The sequence below is a fragment of the Thunnus maccoyii genome, chromosome 4, assembly GCF_910596095.1.
Source record: "Thunnus maccoyii chromosome 4, fThuMac1.1, whole genome shotgun sequence".
NCBI classification, from domain to species: Eukaryota; Metazoa; Chordata; class Actinopteri; order Scombriformes; family Scombridae; genus Thunnus; species Thunnus maccoyii.
Genome location: NC_056536.1, coordinates 7967259 through 7988832, shown reverse-complemented (window position 1 = coordinate 7988832; position 21574 = coordinate 7967259). Strand labels below are relative to the sequence as shown.

The following is a 21574-nucleotide window of genomic DNA, read 5'->3' as shown; positions in this document are numbered from 1 at the left end:
ATATATTTTCACTTGTATCATGAAAACAATTTGTATCGGGAATAAAACAAAACGTTTCTTGATTCAAGAAAAAAAAGTTTGTCGTATTAAGAGCTTGTCTTATGTGAAATTTTTCTATAAGCAGTTTTTTTTTTTTACAACTTTAAATCAACCTGCTGCGGAACAAATAAAGCAGGAAAGATAACCTTTCATTATAATTGTCTACAGAGGAAAAACATGGACTCCAGTGCAATCCTATCACACATTGGTGGTTCCGTTATCACCAACTAGATAAAAAATTCAAATTGCATTATAGATGTTCAGATATCAACCTCAATCCCTGTTGTAAAGGGTTGGCATGTGTGATCAAAATGTCCCCCCTTTCTCAGTAGATAAGATGTGCAGTTCCACATAGTGTCACATTCAAAGCCATGAGGGAAGAGACCAAAAAAAAACCCATCACAATCCTGCTGATAACAATATGACAGTTAACAGAGGAATGGAAAGCTTGATTGCTGTGTGTGAGGGCCCTATTGAGCTGTCTGTGTGTGTGTATGTGTGTGTCTGTGTGTTGAGCTGTGGACTAGACAGGCCAATGGAGGGATATAGATAGAAGATAAGTGGCCAGGCAGGGGATAATGGCTTCAACAGACAGAGAGAGAGAGAGAGAGAGAAAGAGCATCCTGCCCTCAGAAGAGGAATGAAAGAAAGTCAGATGGATATACTGTAAATATCAGACCAGGAAGTAGAGCTAAGAGAAGAAGGGTGGATGGGGAAAATGGAGCAAAATGGAGAAATAGAAAAAAAAAAAAGGTGGATAGGAGGAAGTTGAGTGAATGTGGGGATGACAGGGGGGAAGGGAGGTGTGGGTGGAGACGGATAAGTGTGAGATTTCTATCTAAAGATGACAGAAGATTCATTTCTCAGACAGACATTGTGGTGGGATTGCCAAGAAAAGGCCAGACAGTTTGACATTTTCTCTCCCTCCTTCTCTCTTACTTCTTTTCTCTCTCCCCGTCTTCTTCTGTCACTCTCTCCTCTCTTCCTCCGGGATGGCGAAAGTATGACTTTGTGATAACCTGGTGATAAGAAACCCTTTCTGCGTGTGCCACTATCTTTGAAGCCACACGGTTAGCCTTCCACAGTTCAGATCCACGCTGAGTCAGAGGCAGAATGAGGCAGAAAGTGATAAAATACCCATTTGTGGAAGAGCAACAGTATTCTATTCATTGTACACTGCAAATAGAGCAATTAAAAAAAAAGACTTAATATTGTATATTAGGATGATTAAATCTTTTTTTTTTTATCATACAAGATAAATGATCTTGTCAAGCAGTGTTTGCAGTATATTATTAAACTCGCAGTGTGGAACTTTTACATATAAATTAATGTTTGTTACATTCAAGTCGTTGCCAAAGGAATTCACACAATGCCAATTAAGTCTGTCACTGCCAGATAAATCTCTGTATTTCACAGTACATGGAGTTTTTAAATCTCACGTTCCCACGGTGGCCATTAATTGTGCAGCCTTTTCTAGACTTTTCAAATGTTATTGGACCAAATAGATCAAATTCTGATCATGAAAGTGATTTCGCGGGAGTTGTGTGACGCTCAAAACAATTTATCCACAGTTTTACAACAGTAGGTTACGGCCACTGTGTACCGGCCATCGGGCATACCGGGACAAGTCCAGGTGGACCGTCAAAAAAATACGTTTTTGGGCCGGTGGACCATCAAAACATATCTATTTTTACTGGCCGTCTCTGTGTGCCTGTCATTCGGGGTGTGAGAGTGTGCTGCATGCCTGTGTCAGGCCAGCCCATTCAGACCAAATCAGGTGTTGCAGCACACCACAGCAGGGTTGAGCTGAGGTGTGTTGGGGTGTGGATGTGTTTATTTGTGCTCTACAACATAACCACTTGGAAGCTATCAGAAAATAATATTTTATTGATTTGATCCACCGGCTCTCTTCATTCGTTCTCTAGCTCACTTGACCACAGCTGCTCTCTCTCTCTCTCTTTTTCTCTAGAACGTAACCGCAGTAAAACACTTTGGCGTATTTGCGTCATTTGTGTCGCCTGGCACAAATTCACATCTATTTACGTCTTTGTATTGACTTTGTATGTAATCGTGCTGCGCTGAAAAATTTACTTTGTATTTGGTGTAAACACACCATTAGTCATATCAAGTGGATTTCTGCCATATTTACACATTTAGCACCAAATTCCCTACTTTCCCTACTGAGCTGCAGTGGTAGTAACGAAAAGAGGGATTCTGGCACTGAAAATGTAACGTTGAAAGATATCTACTTGATTTGACTAATTTGGACGGCTGAAGCTTCATATCAGCTTCAGATAAACTTTTAAATACATTTTTACCCAGAAGGACTGTGGATTTTGTCCCCCATCACTTACATTGTAAGTGCGTTACGAAGAGATCTTTTAACAGCCAGTATGAACAGGAGAAATGATTATGGCAAGAAAAAACTATTTCAATGTTCATTTGGCCACCTGACTGTTGTTTTAAGACAGACTTAAAAAAATTGTGAACCCATCCTTTAATTTAGGTGGACTACTCTCAAAAGATGGGTATATTTCATTGAGTTACTATATTTCAAGATAACTTGTTTTGATTTATAGTCACGCTAGCAGCACGGCTGTAGGGATGACAGTTTAGTCAGTCCACGACTTACAGTAGGTCAAGACTGAAAAATGTCAGCAACTATTTGACAGATTGACATTATCGAAATTTTGTGCAGATTTTGATTGTCTGCAGTGGATGAAAACCGATGAGTTAGGTTACTCCTGAATTTTAATCTAGTGCCATCATTAGGCCAAAATTTTAATTTGCCCAATACTTCTAATAAAACTAATGACGTTCCCATCAGCTGCTGTCGTGTTTAGTACTAATTAGCAGATATTAGCACACTGTGAACATCATAAACATTATATCTGCTAACCATTAATATGTTAGTTGTAATTGTTGGCATGCTGATGGTAGCATTTAGCTCAAAGCACTGGTGTGCCTAAGTACAACCTCACAGAGATACAAGTATGGCTGTAGCCTCTTGGTCCTGTTCTGAGAATGATCATTTAGTCTCTTTTTATTTAGAGTTGACAGGAGTCTGAAAAGTCGACTGCAAGGTCAACACAATCATATTCCAAACATCTGTTAGGAGAAAACGTCTGTAGATAACTTTGCTCATCTCAAGAATCAGACCAATCTTTAAGCTTGGCAAGACAAAACCAACACCAAGTACAACGCAACACAAGTATGCAGGACAATCTTAAATGTATCCATCCATCCATTTTCTTCACTGCTTATCCTCTAGAGGGTCATGGGGGAGCCGGAGCCACTCTCATCTTGGCATCTTAAATTTATTGATTGAAAGAAAATTCTTGCAACAGTGTAATGGTGTGTTCAGACAGAACACGAAGCAAATAGATGTCAATTTGCTTCAGGTGATGCAAATTGACACAAATACGTGTCCGAATATGTTTCAAATTTACACATATTGTGGCTTTATGAGTGTACTTAATGAACATACAGAGAGGAGACGGGGGAAAAGGGGAGAGACTGGAGGGAAATAACAGAAAGAAACGGTGTTACTAGTAAGTTCTGAACACAAATACTGTTGCTAGCTAGTTAACTGCTAATGTTCAGTAATGTATTATGGCTGTCTGGGGTGAATAAACACAAATGATCCAGTGGTCAAACTTGTGCAAGTAAGGTGTGCATGTGAGGTGAAAATTGGCTTTGTGTTTGTCTGAACACAACTGAAATGAGTCATATTTGAACAAGGGTGGCACTTGTATGTAAAGAAACGATTTCAGGTTTTACAACATCATGGTGAACCTCCTCACCATCACGTGCAGAGAAGCAGAGTTCATCTCCTAAGAAGTCATGTCTTATCAAATCCCTAAATTGAGTTAAATAAAAGGACAAATAATCTAGTTTCAAGCACATTTCAGAAGCTTCATTTCTTACATCAAACCTTTTTTTTATCCAGTTTTGAGGTCTTTTAGTGTTTCTTATCGACCTAATTTGCATGCTAGTTTCAATTAATCTTTTTAAGTCAGTTTTGTTTGTTGAAGGGATTTTTTGTAGTGTTGTTTGGGGCGTTCTATGCTTCTTTTTTTTTTTGAGTAATAGGCTGTGGTTTCATTCCTGCTGGTACAACTCTAATACTGAAAAACACCCAGATGATGCTGTAAGTCTGTGAGAATCAAAGCTTCTACCAAATGTCATGTTATGTAAAATAAGGTGATAAAGACGCCTGTCCGGCTCCTCAGCTGAATCGGCTGCCGTCAGCAGCAGTGTGTTTTTTTTTTTCTCCCTGCTGCGCCTTTTGGTTTCTCCTAGTTAAGCCTGTTTTTAAGGGGCGGTAAGCAAAATGTTTTTCCTCTGCAACATATTATCCACAGATTTCTCAGGAGGATAGCAAAGAAAAAGCTGCTGCTGCTTTTTTTTTTTTCTGCGTCTCCAGCCCAGTCCCTTTAATAAGCTGCTTATTTTCCTCCCACCTTGGTATCTCTCTTCGCTTCTCTTTCTCTATCCCTCTGATTCTCTCCCTCTTTCCCTTAAAAGCTGCTTTTCCCCTCCTGCTATATTTCTCATTTTTGACTCCTTCCTTCCCTCCCTCCCTCCCCTCCTCTGTTTCTCTCATCCCTCTTTTCCTGTCTTTTACCCACCCCCAACATCCATTACTTTTCTCCTCCCTCCACTCTTTAAGTGTCCTGTTTTTCTCCCCCCTGCAATCCCCGTAATTTTCATGTCCGCTCTCTTTTTCTTGGTTCTGCCCTTCTTCCTTTGTTGTTCACCATCTTTCACATTGTGTTCTCCTTCGCCTCTATTTCTCTTTTACACCTTCCTCCTCTCCTTCCTTCTCTTTCTTCTTTCCTTCCTCCACTCTAATCCTTCCACCCTATCCCTTTCTATCCTCTTCCTCATTTAATCTCCCATTTAGTCTTTCTCTCCATATCTGGTTGATTTTTTTTCTCTCCTCTTTTCCTCCTTCTGTCCCCCTTTCCTCCCATCTTCTCTCACCTCTCTTTCTGCTTACCTCCCCTCTCTACCTCTTTTCCTTCCAAACCTTCCTTCTGCGCTCAGCTTGTTGGTAACAGCTCTTGGAGATTGATGAAGCTCAGCAAAACATGGCTGAGGCCGACCTCAATACTGTAAAATGCCTGAGTGCACTTTCCTAGCACCTAAGAACCCAGTTGCTCGTTGTGTTTTGTGTGTGTGTGTGTGTGTGAGAGTGTGTGTGTTTCCTTTACTGGGCTGTAGCAAGCATGTACAGCAGAAATGTGCTGGTATAGCATTGTTGACAGTATAAATTTTAAAAGACAATCTGTGTTAAGTTGGAATTGGTTTTGCACCTGGATGTAATAAATTTAGTTTTCTTTAATGCCCTCCAAGAATAAATGCTCTCTTTCTGTCTCTTTTCTCAGTTAACTTTTCTTTCTCTGTGTCACAACTTGTGTCTTCTCTCAGATTTCCTTATCTTCATCCATCTTTTATTCCTTCAAAAGTGAACATCCATTCATTCATTCATTCATTTGTTGAGGATGAGGGAGTGAAGCACACAGCGGATAAGCTAAGTTTGTTTGTTTCTGCAGGTTCAACCAACACATTTATGTATGAGCTTTTACCTCTGAGGTAGATTTTATTTAGCAAGGTTGCACCAAGATGCCTGAAAATGCAAGTCTCATCCTCTACTTGAAGAACTGTAGAGGGTTTTATAACAGCAACACCAGAGCCTGGGGCTGAATGATTAATCATTTGCATATCAACATCGCAATTTGAAAGAGTGCAATTTTCAAATCTCAATAACCACGAATTAAACTATAAGTTGTATAATTAACAGTTTCTTAGCAAGTTGTAACAAGCTGTGATTTCACTTGCTGTCACAACTGTCGTTTGCCTCTTTACTCAGTTTAGCTGTCGTTAATTGACCTTAATTCTATGTGATAAACACAGCCTTGACTTTTCTCTTATATGGTTATGTATGTTGTCCTCAAATCTTTCAGTCTTACCAGAGACCATGATCTTTCAGGTCATTGTCAGGGCCTTCAGTGCTTTAATTGAGACTACCTTCGTTCCCTTAATGCAAGCAGATTGAAACTGGTGTGTTTACAGTATTCTTTTCAATTTTATTAGGCTAACTACTTTTATTTCTGTTGTTCAGAACAGAAAGGTAAGTTTGTAGTTTGGGCAACTAAAAAATTGCCTTTAAAACATGTACAGCTCTCATTATTTTATAATAGTTTTAAAGAGACTATTGGGCCCCAGTTGTTGAATCATGTTGGTTCAAAATACGTTGTTTCATGTCTGGATGTAATCCTTAAACTGATACCATCAGACCAGACAGACTGCAAAGCTGCATTCTTAATCATTCAACTTGATCATCAGATAATGTTGAGATAAAATCTTATGTGAAATAAGTTTGACTAAAATGACAAAAAAAGATCTGATGACTAAAAAAATTGACTAAAACTATACTAAAATAGTATAGAGAGTAAAATGCCCAGACTTTTAGTCATTAAAACAGGATGAGGTTGACTAAATATGATAAAAACTAACAAGGACATTTGACTCGGGGCTAAGACTAACTAAATATAAAAATAGCTGAAAAAAAATTAACTCTAGCCATTACTTTGGTTTATGACCAATTACCTGTAAAACAAATGACTTTCCCATCAGCCTCAGCTGTACTTTGTGTTAAGTGCTAATTGACAAGTATAATTTGCAAGAGGAAGCTGCTCGGGGCTCAGCACAGACAAACTATGTTCCACTGGTTGTGATTGTCAAGTTCAGCAACTCAGAGTTGAGTAGAGACTGAATGACTGAATAGTAGCGAGAACCTCCTCCCTACTGGTAACAACACTGTTTTTCTTTGCCCCACTTTGTGAACAAACTAATTGATGTGCGCCCAAAGCAAAGGGCTGTTCTTTCTCCGGGAGATTATCATAACTTGAAATCAGCATGTTGTCTCGCACTCGCACAAAGTTTTTTCAGTCTCAGTTTTTCCTCAAACTTTACCTCTATATCTCTGTTTTTTAATGAGGATATGTAACCTCTCTCTTTCTGGTGTTTGCTTAAGCCTCATAAAAAGCATTAGGTCCCACACACACAAACACGAAAACACGCGCGCAGTCACAGTGGGTTTTTGCAAAGTGCTGACAAAGAAATCACTTTAATTCTGCATCTAAGCACTCAGCGGAAAAGACAGCACTGGAATAACAACCAACCGTGCACACACACACACTACCTCATACACACACACACTCATACAAAAGCAGATACACATGCATTAAGGAACACACCCAGATAAAGCTTCTTGTTCAAGACACGCACACACAGTTCTTATACTCGTCATACACCGGCACAAACACATGTACTTGGATTCAGATATGCACAACAACATTCACACTGCGCACACACACAGTCTTCCATAAATCATACACACCCCATCACACAAACACACAAGTACAAAGCGGCTGAGTTACAGTAAAGGGACCGAGACTGAAAATCACTGCTTATTACTTTGTCTGTACTGTAGCCAGGCTGCCAGGCTCCCCTGAGGTTGCAGTAATTGACTTGTCCAATCCCTCCTTTCAACACGTTATTCTTTCTTGCTTCTTATGTCCGGTGTTTGCCAGAGGGACTGAGCTGACACACAAGTTATTGGCTGCAATGTCAAAACTCAGGAGTGGACAAAACACTCCCGCTGTAATGAATACTGCCACACTGTCCGTGTAGGCTCGGGTTTTAATATCCCAAAAGTCCACTTCTCCACTGCTCACAATAATGAATATTTAATACACTTGTCATTGTTCAAAACCTTCCACCCCCCGTACAGATTCAAAGGTCTGGTCTGATTCATGGTGTGTTGGACCATCTTTTCTCTTCCATTACTGTGAGGCTCCCTGGAGGGTGCAGCAATTGACTTTTCTAAGACCTTCTTTTAAAATGTTTTTCTTTCTTTTCCTTCTTGATCAGTGCACTTGTTGCTATAGAGAAGTTAAGTGGGAGAAGTTACTGCGAGTGTCAAGGTTTACTGAAGTAAATGTCCTGCATAGATAATGTTGGTGAATTCTAGATGAAGCATTTTTGAGGCTTGGATGAATATGAAACTCCTCTAGTTGAATCACCTGTTAAAAGCTGCACGGGAGTCATTTACACAGCTGTTTCATTTCAACTTGCATGTACAAAGTGTACAGCGATTTTTTTGTCTTCTCCGTTTTCATCTCCTGAGAGGTGTTGGATCAACCAATCAGCTGGCATGTCGAGATTAGATAGTACCTAGATAATATGCATGTTGCCTCTTTTGTGAGCAATCCTCTCTGTGTAGGTTTGTAGAGACGTTTATGTGCATCCTCACAGAAGCATTATTCCAGCTTCAGGCTCATTGACATTGTAGTATAACATAGAACATATGTGTTAAATGTTTTACTACATACTGTAAGCCTTTTAGTATTTATATGGGTTTATGTTACATAGTTATATACAGTTATAGTTATGTTTATTTAACTATAGTATTACAGGTGAATTATCCAGGAGACACTCATGTTTTTTATTTTGAGCACATAGATGACAAAGTTTATTCTTAAACTTGGAAAAATAGTTACGCAAAAAGAAATTCTGGGTCCAGTTACTAACGTTTTTCTGGAGCTTTCCGTTACATCTCAGTCTTTTTCATCAGACAGGGTTTGCTCAGTTGTCATGGAGATGGTTCAGTTGTCATCATGTGACCATTAACACCAGACCAAAACTGGTCACAGAATCAAATGGCAACAGGTCAGTCATTGCTCCGGGAGTCACTGGATGACAAGAGACAGCTTAACGAGGCCATTCGCTCAAATCTCCATGCTTAGGTCACATGATGACAACTGAGCTAAATGACCAAACTCACAGAGGAAGACAGTGAGATGTGGTTTAAAGCTCCAGGAAAAGAAAGTCTAAACTCAATCTTATTTATTATTTATCTACATATATCTAAACAATTAAGGATAAGATTAAAGGAAAACCTCTGGAACCAGAATCTCCACAGGGAGCCGATACACAGATTCTGAGCATAATGCCAACGGCTGAGATCAGGATGCTTTGTTTCAGATCTACATGTATAATATGCATTTATTTGGTTGAGGCAGGAAATGCATTGCAAGCCCAGCTCTTACTGGCCCAGCAGCTGTCAGTCATTTTGACGAACTGTCTGATGATTTGGCACAATCTAACACAACTTGTTTCTTGGTCAGTCAACATACCGGAGCAGACAGCATCTCAGCTGTCAAGACAAATGTCAGAGGGACTTTGAGTGAGGTTTTCTCACTTCTGTAAACAGACCCGGGAATTTCTGTTTTCACTTCGGCTCTCTATTTGGATAGATTATCTCTGCTTTAGAGGTAGAGCTGACGAAGCACTTAAAACTAAACTGAAAACCCTGCCAAGTAAATACTGAGGAGGAGTATCTCCATCCTGAGCTTCCTCCTTTTCCTCCTCTGTCATTTTGACAACCACATCTCCCTCCCAGGCAGATTGTTTGTGCAGTAAATAAACTAAATGGAGCCTCTGACTGCAGTGTCACATGAAAAAGAATGATACCAATTTGGTACTCGCATCCAAATCTTGACACAAAAACCATTTTGCATTGACTGTAATGTTAGAAGTCAGTAGTGTAAGCGACTATTTTACAGTGAGTATACAAAACATCAGTAGCTTAATTTTTTTCTGAATTGCTGAAGGTGAACCAGGTGAATCTAGGTGAAAGCTGTTATTTTCTTATGATTCACTAATTAAATCCTCAGTCATGCAGTGCACTTGTAGATGAAGTGTAATAGACTGATTAAACAAGGATTTTTTTTTAAGCTTCTAGATGATGGAGACATGGGGTGTGCTGAAGGAGTAAATCAGTACAAAAGTCCAATTAATTTTTTTTTCTTCACCAGTCTTTTTTCTCCGTTGCCTTGATGCTCCTTCTACCTTGTAGAATTACTTAGAATTCATTTCTGACTGCGGACACACATTACAGTCCAGTATACTGTATTTCTACTAATCCTGCCAAAGCTGCATTCACATTGTTTCATGTGGTTTGTTTAAAGTCGCATACCTCCACAGCTGATAGGCTGACGATGGCTGTAATGGAAACATGTGGATATAATTGAGTTGTCCAAGGCCTTCTCAGAGAACGCCACCAGCTCTGCTTTGCAGTGGTGGCCATGAGCAGTAATGAGGATGACAGGAAATTGCTTCCTGAGTGGAACAGTGAGAGAAAATGCAAACACAGGGTAACTATGCACGTGCATGTTGTTTTTCTCTCTCCCTCGGGGGTCAGAGGACTGTACATGTACGCACCGTGTCCTATCTATTAGCCATTTTAGGCATACGCTATGTGTTGTTTATCCCTGTCGGAGTTTGATTGTGAGACTTGTGTAACTTTGCCGCAAGCTACTGTATCCTTTCCTAATAACGAGCCGACTTGTCCTGGAAACTGAGATAATCTTTTTTTCCTACAGGAAGGAGAGGAAACACGGTTTACATTCAAATAGCTTTGTTTCAAGTTTTTTTTTTTTATGCATCTTTAATGCACGCTCGTTGACAAGCAACAAGATCACACTTTGGGACTTTTTTTTTACAATGCGATAACTCCCCGCTATGTAACAAAACAGAATTCTGGGCCAGTGTTTTACCCGGAGGACACAGAAGAGACAAATGCCCTACATTCAATGGCTTTATTAAAGGTTCTCGTTTTAATTATCTGCATTGTTTTGCATCTTTAACAAGCTGCGGTTGAGTGTGTACAGTAGGCCTTTGTGTTGAAGTTGTATTCAGTTGTCTTTTCTTCTCTCTGGATGAAAGCAGGATGAGAAAGCAACGTCGTGACAATAGATACGTTCCGCATCCTGGCTCTGCAACCTGCTGCTCAAATGGTTTTCCCAGAATAGTCATGTGCCGTCATCCTCAGGAGCTGCCCTTTGATTGAGGCATGTTAATGAGCTGAACTTCACAACTATAATTGGGTTTTACAGTGTAATTGATCTTTTAGGACAAGGCCTTTTGAAAGTTTTAATTTTCTTAGAGATTAAATCATTGGGATGTAAATGTCATGTGTGGTAGCCTTTAGCTCCTCGCTGAAAGCTATTTGTTTTCATTAGAAACGCTTTGAAAAGTCGCCCTTTTTCTTGATTTACTGTATCACATACTGTTCCACTGTTTTTTATATTTTTTAGGAATAATCCATCCTCTGTTAGACTGCTACACATACACATTGAGCTTACATAGTAGATGTGGAAATTCTCTAAGCTAGACTTGCATTATGTAGGTTAAATATCAGTTTATTTCTCTCTAAATTGATCAGGTGAATTCTATAAAAATCCATTAAATGTATGAAATGATTTATTAAGAGAGAGCTGAGACATGGACAGGTCGAGAAGAGTTACTATTTGTCCGTACCTGATGCCTTTTAACCCTCATGTTTAATATATTTGGTTGGGCTCTAAAAATAAAAGGCAAGATTTGAATGTAAAGTAGTTTCTACGCTTTGTTTTCCTCATTGTGATAATTTAACATTATATATAGTTTTATCCTTTCCCTACTTTCCATACATAGAGGTAAAACTGGTGAAACACATTGTGTCTGTTCAACTCCAACGGTGTACACTCTCAGATTGTCCTCTCCCCCTCAGGTCTGCTTCTTAATCTCTAATGATGATAAATGTGGGCTGTGTGCGTATTGGCAGCACTGTGTTATTGGCATACTGACAGGGTTGTTAAGATGGATAACTATGCAAGTGTATGTGTGTGTATGTGGGAGTATGTGAGCACCAGCAGTGGAGTCCCCACAGACCCCCCTCCCCACTTTTTCTTTTTTTTTATACAGCTTAGCAGTGAAATCAATTGATTTGTGTGTTTGGTCATTGGAGAAAATGGATTTGTGGAAAAGCTAAAAAAACAACACCTAAATTAAACCCAGTCTCATGTTTTCTGTGTTGAATCTCTTGCAGAAAACAACAGAAATCAGTGAATTGTCGTTTATTCATCTTGTCATGTGTAACAACTTGTTCTTTTTTTTAATGAATGTGTTTTACCTTTTTATGTGTGTGTGTGCAGGAGATGGTTCGTCGTGGGGAGATCCTGGACGATAGCATGGAGGATGAGTTCTACCTTCGTCGCCTAGACGCTGGACTATTCGTCCTTCAGCTCATCTGCTACATTATGGTGGAGATCAGCAACTCAGGGATACCGCAGGTACATACACAAACACACACAATGACTCAGGCTTGCCAAAAGACGTCTCTCTCAGATTAATTATTGTAAATCTGATCAGACAGGCTATAAAAGCAGACAGAAGTCAGATGGTGTTCATGAGCACTGCGGCCATAGCTCAATCACTTCACTACGAGTCTGATTTAAACTGAACTCTTGCAGTGCTGCTTTTGGCGTTTCAGATTGAACACGCTGTACCTGTTGTTTAAAAAGCTGCAGTATATCCTTGCTCAATTAGGCTCTTAAGGGAAGTAATCATAAATTAATCATCAGTCATAAATTAGTGGCCCCAAGACTCAACATGTGGGAGTTTGTATTCCGCTAGAATAATGGATGCTAGTTAGCCTTGCATGCTAACATTAGCACTGATTCCCACTAGACTACTTTTGTCCATGTTATTTCAATTAACTTTGCAATGAAGAAATGAATTTTAAATGCAGTTTGACTTACGAAATCTTTTTCTCTGCATTTAGCTACAGCAGAGGGTCCATCAAATTCTCAACCTAAGAGGAGGCTCTGTCAAAGTAGTGCGCCACATCATGAGAGGTAAGTTACTACATGTACTTTATTACTTTCATTTCCTATTCAAATCCAGCACTCAAGTGATACCCAGCTTTAGTAACAAACAAATAAAGGTATGTAAAAATGGTGGGAAAGATATTACCAGCACCTGCACTATAATGGCCCCCTTGGTAAATGTAGCCTCATTTACACAATTTGCATAATTTTTTCCACAATGTGAAATCAGTGTAGTCAGGTCATACTCTTCACACTTTGCTCAGAGTTTCTCTTTTCATTGGAAACACTGTTTGACTTCCAATCAATTCTGTTTTGTTCTGCTCTCTCTGTGGTAATCTGATGTTATTGAAACTCAACACTTCTTCACTTCTTGCAGATGTTTCACAACAAGGGATTAATCCCACCCCACACGCCCCACCCACACACAAACACGCAAACACACACGCACACACACACACTCACACACACACTGTTGGGGACTTGTAATGTGAAACATATGGGGGAACTCCGAGCTAATTAACATGACTTCTTACTAAAATATGATAAAACATCTCTCTGTTGAAGGAATCTCTGTCTGTATGTATGTACTTTGCCTATCTCTTGAACTCCTCATCCAAGCGACTCCCCACTTGGCAGGTGTATGGCTGGGGACCCAAGGGAGTGCAGTGTCGAATTTGGTGCATTTTGACACACGATACGTTAATATTAATAAACTTTGAATAAACCAGCAATCAGTGAGCCGCTCTGCATTGTGCAGGGGCAGGGCAGAGCTTCAGGGCTCTGCTGACCGGCCCCAGCATGTCACGGGGAGACCAGAAACGAGGCGTGACACGAGTCAGAGAAAAGTGCTCCAAAAAGAGAAAAGTAGACAGCAAAAACAGAGCTTTTAATCAAGAATGGACGCCCTGTGTCTAGACAGAAAGCATAGCGCTAGCAGCACATTTAGCAGATCAGCAGCAGCAGCGAGTGACCTGTTGTGTTTACACAGGATGCGTTCAGGTACATTGTTGAGCGAAGGTCACCCGCATTTTGGAAGCACTCAGAGACCAGTGCACAACGACTGTAGTTATGTGCGTAAAATGGAGCAAACACTTCCACGGGCTATTCAAAACCAGTTTGTCTCATACGTTCCCAGACTGTGGCGATTGTGAAGCACCACTGCAGACAAAGCACAGATCTTTGGAGCAGACATACCCACTTTAATCCAAACTGAAGGTACAGAAAATGGAACAATCTAAGAGCCCAAAATGATTGATCCAATTTATTTTAGCACATTATAATAATTTTAAATGCAGCCCTATTTTAGGCTACTTGAAATGAGAAAAGAACATTTACTTACTATTAGAGTGCTTAGTATTAATAACATCTGTGTATAATAGCATGTTAGTTTCTTTCATGTTGTTGGTGTACACACTCATTCACACCTCACATCAACAGTATTAATTTTTCTGTGCATTGAAGTAGCAGCTGGAGGGCAAGCAGCCAGCTCATACTGAACAGGCACTAGTGCTTATAATGGAGTGAATTAGAAATACAGGCATGTTTTTCTTCAGTTAAAGCACATCATTTTAAGTTCATGTAATATTATTAAGGTATGAAAAAAAAGTACCTTTTTATATACAGTTGCTGTCAAAACACATTCACCACTCAGTGGAGCTTGTTAAACCACCAGTGAAATATTTTACAGCATTCTTTTTCCATCAATGAGTTTGAAAGATTTCTGCCCATTAGCTGTGGTTTGGCCTTTAGTAAAAAACCCAAGTGTTCACCTTATGGTAGTATCTGAGTAAAACTATGAATGAGCTCTACAGGTTGACATGAGCCTATCCCAAAAACATAAATCCCTCACCTCAGACTGAAATATAATAAAATCAGAAAAATTATGTGTACTTTGGCGGGGCAGGCAGCCTGCCAATGGTAGCTGCTTCTCCACAAAAATCTTATTGAAACATTTTTTAAAAAATCCTGTTTCCAAGTGCTTCTCTCCCTGGCAAGAAAGCAACATTTCAGGGTAAAATGTTGGTACAATCACTGCTCTTTGGCTGTGTTTGTTGTTTGATAGCAAGCCCGTGCTGTTTGCCTGCCAGAGTGTTTGTGTTGGAATATAATAAAATACTATGAATAATGTCATTCTCCCTTATTCTTTTGAACAAAGGAAAAGGGCCTGGGCAAACTTTTTTTAACTGAGGTGTCACAAAATGAAACTGTTTTGTGTGATTGTTTTAGTACATGTTTCTGTTCTGTACATCCCTCTTTTGCATGTATCACACAGTCCCCTACTTGTGTCTGTTAAGAGACCTACAGAGGGGGATTATAGGTATTAATATGACAGATAACAAGTCGTGAAAGTCATAAAATATAAACTAAAGAGGGGGGAACTAATTGAATGTTAAAAGTACTGCTGCAATAAATAAACAGTGAAATCCAGCATCTGTAGCACACAGATAGTATATACAAGTGCCTTTTATTTACATCACTTGTCAACAAATGGTCAAACAATATGCAGAAATGCATCCTGACATGAAAAAATGTAATTTAATCATGTTGTCACCGTGAGAGGAGCCTGTGATCTGCCTCATTCTTTTTTTTCCCCATTTCAAATATTTCCTGTCCTGCTGTATTTGTTTTCTGTTTGCTTTTCAAACACCACTCAGGTGTGTTATTTCCTTCCTGGTGTGACATCCATCCTTCCTGTATCAGTGTCGGATAAAGCTGGAGGACGAGGCTCCGTTCACACACCCTCTGCCTCTCGGTGGCATGTAGCACTGTAGATAGAGCCATCCGTCACGCATGGCAGTGCCAACAGCGTGGCAATTCTCCAGTCCTCACCGTGTGTGTGTGTGTGTGTGTGTGTTTGTGTGTGGCAATGTGTTCCTAAATGTGCCGACGTGTCGCTTTTGTTTCCGTTTGCATATTTGCATACAAGTGTGGCTTGCTTGTCCCTGTAGTTTCCAATATATGTTTTTGCTTACTAACATGATTTTTTTTTGTTTGTGTGTGCATATAATGTTTGCCTTTAGCATGTCTACATATGTATGTGTGCATACATGTTCTTGCTTGCTGTCATGTGCGAATTTTTTACATATTAACATACCTCTGAGAGAAATTCTGTGCAGGTGTGTACATGTTCAGTTTGTTTCCTTTGTCATTCAGTTTGCATATTGTATTCATGTCTGCCCTTGCATGTGTATGCGTAAATGCAACACTGTATACATATTAATATGCATGTTGTGTGTACCCGTCCTTGCATGATCTTGACTTGTCTTATTTATTTATTTGTCATAAATTGTGTTTGTGTATGTGTGTTTCAAGGGCTGTGTTTGTGTGCGTCTGTAATGGCATGACATTGGTGCATCCGTCTATCTTAATGCGTGTGTGTATGTGTGTATGTGTGTGTGTGTGTGGCTGGTAGTGTGTGCCCTCATCCTTTCCATTAGGCTGCACTGTGGATCCCTCTCCCATTTCTAGTGCTCCACCCGGTCAATGTGAAACTGCAGAAGAAGGTTAAGCACATGCAGAGTGTGTCACCAGCTCTGCTGTCTTGACCTCAATGGCTTTAGCTGGCTGAATGAGAAGCAGCTCAGCAGGAAGGAAAGCTAAGCACATGGGAATGAAGAGCATTGATTTCTCTGATGTTGTAAAAACATGCTGCAGGGTTTTCCATCTCAGAAACTTTAGGTTGTATCACAGGTTGTAGGACTTGTGAACATCTCTTTTGGTGTTGTGTTTAATACAGTTTCAGCTATGATGAAGTTTCATAGATTGATTGCAAATGACAACACTGTATCTGCTTAACAAGTCCAACAACACAAGAGCAGCGGCATGTATAGAGAACTGTCTAGTCACAGTACTGTTGGCCACAACCCTGGGGGGATCCATAATTTTCATGAGAGTGGACCTGCATGGATGTTATGCCATGTATCACTTAGTGCTGACATTTCAGCCATCATTGAAGTATCAGTGGCACTCAAAATCTTGAAATATGCTACTTATCATCTTCAATATTTGTTAATGCCAGCATTTTTCGGGAAACAGTTATTCAAAAAAAACAGCCCACCAGATTGCGAGAGATCTGTTCTTTAAGCTGTCCTCTTTATATTTTGATGCTCATATTTTAGAGATATATTATTTTTTATGTAGTTTTAACTATTTGATCAGTTACTCATGGATTGGCACAAGTGAACTTATTTTTGATCATGTTTGTGTCAGTGACCACTCTACATGGTAACAGACATGTGAAAACACTGCAGGGAGATTAGGATCCAATAGAAAACAAATCCTCAACTTCAACAAGATTGTCATTTGTCCTTTGTGCACCCAGATTTCAGACTGGTATCACAGTGTTTTTAACAAGTTGCAGTGTCCCAGCTGCAGCTGTAATCACACTTGGTGCTGCTGCAGAGACTGCTCCTGGAAATGATTCTCCTTGTACTCATGGCAGATCAGTCCCAGTCACTGACCTGAGTAATGGTGATGCTCAGTACTGTATTTTCCTCTGCTGCGTTGCCGTGGTGACAGAAGGAGAGAGTACCAGCATGCTACAGAAAAGGTTCTGCTGAGAGTTGAAGAGTCACTGTATCTCTGACCTTTCTGTCTGTGTGGCTGACTGCAACGCCATTTATAGACATGGCGACACATTGACAGGCTGGCAATGAAAGAGGCTGTAGGTTTTCATGTTTTTGTTGAGTATTACTGTCCATCTCTACTTACCTGCTTTTTTCCAGTCAACCTTATAATTCTGCCTTTTTTTGGTTCAGTAACATCCCACATCTCTGGGGATGAAATTCAAATCCCTGGTGCTGCCATTCAAGCCTTCTGTGGAAGCTACACATCTCTGTGCCATGGTCCAAAGCTATACACCCATACCTCCAGATAGTGGCCCAACCTTTACCCCAACACTATGGTACTTCTCAACCCAACTATCCTCAGAATACCCCGTGATGGAGTGACTTCTGTACTCCAGACTGGACTACTGTCACACCGTGTGTCTTCTGATAGGAATTAACTGAAAAACTCATATCTCAAGAAACTATTCACGTACTGGTATGTGTACCTTCCGACTCAACTCCTGGCCTAAACAAGTATCTGCTTGATTTCTTTACGCCTCTGTCATGCAACATGGTAACATTGTTTTGAATGCCCAGTATTGCACTCTATAAGAATTAAGCTTGTTTTCATTTTGATCCCAGTTAGAAATGCTGGTTTAGGAATAATGAGATTTTTTTTCATAGTTTGGCTGCATTCCTATTGGCAATCATAAGATGTTTCTAAGTGGTCAGATGACAGGACAGGTTTTAAACAAACCCTCTAGGTTAGCCAAACTTATTAAGTAGAAAGACAAGTTGTATTCTTCGACGATATCTCTAAGGCCCCTCCTCAGACCCATTATGTCTGTTACTATCCTTTATGTACTACAGTATCTAATAACATAAAAACATCCCTCTCCAAAAAAACCAAACCAAAATCTCCTTGGTGTCTTTGACAGCAATGTTTCGTCCTCCCAAAGCCTGCGGGCTCTTGTCAGGAAAGCCTGCTTCATTCTCTTCTCTCTGCAATGTCTCCTAGAGAAAAGTAGTCTTTTTCATCTTTCTGTCTCGACATCCCTGGGTTTAATGTGTAATCCCTGCCTCAGAGGCTGGCTGAGAGACAGAGTGAATGCCTGGACCCCACTGGGGCTGCGGCAGCTGCAACTTTCTCTTTCTGCAAATTAGACTCACAAATCGACCGTCGGACGGTCTCAAAGGCCTTGTGTGGGAGGCAGACGCACAAAATGAAGAAAACTGTCAAATGCTCAGAAGCACACAATGAAGTACAAGCGCTCCACAATACACCTGGACCAGTTACTGTTCACAACCAGAGGACACAGTATGGATTTCAGTCCAGTTGGTGCCTTGGGACCTCTCAAGATATGAAAGCATTTTTCAGAGGAAAGATCTTGAAATAGGACTTTTTGTTAAACAGTGATGGGCAGACTTCAGACTATCTGGACTAAAGTTATTCAGTATGGTAGTTTTAATGCACTGCGTCTCTCAGCTTTGTCCTTGGAAATACAAAGAATAGCTTAATTTCAGTGTTATTCATAAGTGAGTACAATGCGACATACTGGAGAAGGCTTACTCCGCTGAACTTACCTCTTCTCTTGACTTCTTGTTTCTAATTGGATGTCTGGATTACAACCAGGCAAAGAGAGCATCTTCCCCAGAACCAGGTTCAGTTTGTGGTAATTTGTATGTGCATACATAGAGGAACTTGTCAGATCTTGTTAAATTACCTTATTATATCAGTTGATGTTATACATACATGCATACTTATGCATGCATGCATGCATGCATAAGTATGCATGAAATATGTAAAAATGTATTAAATCAAATTTCAACAAAATAACTGACTCAAAGCAGTTCTGGGGTTCGGTAGTGTTCCAGCATAGTGTAAAGTAATAGTTGCTTTCTTGGGCTATGGGAAAAATATAATAAAGTGAGGTAGTTGACAGAAAATTAATCATTAGAAATTCTGATTATAAATCAATAGCTTGAGTATTTTGGACTGTTGGTCGGACAAAATGAGCAAGGAAGGTCTTCAAGTATCTACAACCAATTACTTGCCCTGGATTCAACCCTCCTTGGATAACCATGACCTGGATGACTGAGAATCTTCACAGAAATCAAGAAAATAATTGTTAGTTGCAGCCCTATAATGAGATAAAATATAAAGCTAATTTGTCGTCCTCTGTGCGCACTGTACATGATGGGTATTTAAAGATTACAACATATATAGTATATGCAGTGCAAAGCAGGTTAATCCCAGAGACTTTAAAATTAATGGACATAGCCACTGTGATGTCACCCATTGGTTTGTGGACTCCCATTTTGAAGCCACGAGTTTGTAATTTGACCGTCATCATTTTGAATTTTTGAAGTCAGAAGTGACCATTTTTGGGTGAGAGGGTGGAGCTGACCCTAATGCTAGCTGCTACCTTGATTAGCACAGTGCATTTACAATCAATGGTTAACTGTGATAGCGAAAAATTATCTTCATCTTAATGTACTTACTGGAAAAACTGAACATCCGACTCCTTAGGGGGTCTTTTAGTACAACCAAATGCTGAACAAAACTTTTTTTAGGCAACCAAACTATAATAGTGACGGCTACTCCTATACTCTGTGAATCTGGGGTTGGTTACGTTACATTACCTAACTAATGTTGTCGTTGTGGTAACGACTTGCCATCTGTCATTCAAAGCAGCTGTGCCCTTAAGTATGCATGACTTTAAGCCTTAATGAAATTTAAACATGTGAGTTACATAAAAATTCACCCCCCTTACAGTTGTCATGAACAGGGAAATAAGCTATAGAGACCAAAACCATCTTTTACCAGGCTGTAAACATGTTTATTCCTGCTCTCAAATTTATTTTTTTAAAATGGGGGTCTATGGGGAGTGACTCGCTTTTGGAGGCAGCCTCAAGTGGCTATTTTAGGAACTGTTTTTGGCAGTTCCACATTGATTTCATTTTTCATCCCCGGAGGTTGCCGCTTGGTTAATCTGACCCTACTGAGGAAGAGTTCTATATTTTTTTATTTGTACAATTGTAAATTGCTCATAAAGATTATATACAAACATAAAGGCTCTCACCTTTCATTCCTCATTTTTGTTGATTAAGTAGCTGAAGCTCGTTCTGGTGTCGCACTTTGAATAAGACTGTCAGGAAATTCCTAAAAACTCATCAAGTTTAAAGCATATATGAATCCTCCTTTCACAGTCATCTTCCATTCAATGCTGGGGATTGATCTTGTGAATTTCTGACTCACAGGATCTTCTCTGTAACCTCATAAGTCAAACAGCCACGCCTGTGCTGTCAAGTCAACTAATCTGACTTTTCTCTTTGTTCTGCAGAGTACGCAGAGAGCATTGGGGATGGGAAGAGTGACGAGTTCAAAGAGGCTGAGCGGAAGAGGATCATGGACCTTGTAGACAGCTTCTAATCTCTTTTCACACACACACACACACACACACACACACACACACACACACACACACACACACACACACACTCAAACAATATGTTCTTACACGTGAGAACATTGAAAACCCATAGTTCTGATTTGGGACTGATGGTGACCATGACCTTGACTCAGTCTAAGAACTAAGTGGTCTATTTTCTGTAACATACAGAAGTATGTTTACATGCACAGAAATACTATGATTCCTAGTCCTCTAAAGGCAATCCTTTATTTACTGATTTTCATGTAATTTTTCAAATAACCTGGTTTACATTACCACTTTTACCATACCTGGTTAAAATCCAGTGATGACTGTGCAGTTTAACATACTCACTGTATGACCAGTAAGAGTCCAGAAGATTGCAGCTCCACTGAAAGATATAGCAAAGATGAAATGTACTCAGTTTTGTTCATTTTCTGTACTGTGGTGTTGAACACTGCGGGGTAATTATGGACAGACGTTGCAGAGATCCGCAAACTTAATATTTCTCCCTTGGCCCTCCCACTTTACCTGCTTTGTTTGTTTGGGATTTACATGTAAAATATTTTCTAATAAAACATTTGGTAATAAAATCCTGATTGCATGTTTGGTTTGTTTGATTAATGTCACGGTTTAGTGAGTGAGATTGGCACAGCTTGTTGATAACAGTCTGTGCATATGAATATCATTATGCCTACACTCGGTTACTGTTGCACAGAGGCACAGATGGAGACAACAAACCTATATCTGCAGCTTTCTTTGCAGGGGAAAAGAATCCTCACAGAAAGGCAGACCTGCTTCTTTTTTATTTGTCTGAACCCACCCGCTGCTGAGT

At 39.9% G+C, this 21574-nt stretch overlaps 1 protein-coding gene across 2 annotated transcripts in view; it reads left to right on the top strand.

Annotated features, from left to right (window-relative positions):
* The window catches only part of ctnnbl1 (catenin, beta like 1), a 61956-nt gene extending 40624 nt beyond the window's left edge, over positions 1 to 21332 (top strand). The window contains exons 14-17 of one of the 2 annotated variants that reach the window (XM_042409871.1): positions 12087 to 12224; positions 12716 to 12788; positions 20653 to 20749; positions 20780 to 21332. In XM_042409871.1, the coding sequence (XP_042265805.1) occupies positions 12087 to 12224; positions 12716 to 12788; positions 20653 to 20741 (300 nt within the window). In that variant the 3' untranslated portion in view covers positions 20742 to 20749; positions 20780 to 21332. Of the gene's footprint in view, positions 1 to 12086; positions 12225 to 12715; positions 12789 to 20652 lie in introns of both variants that reach the window. The other variant, XM_042409870.1, reaches the window with a different exon arrangement.
* The last annotated feature ends 242 nt before the right edge of the window (positions 21333 to 21574 follow it).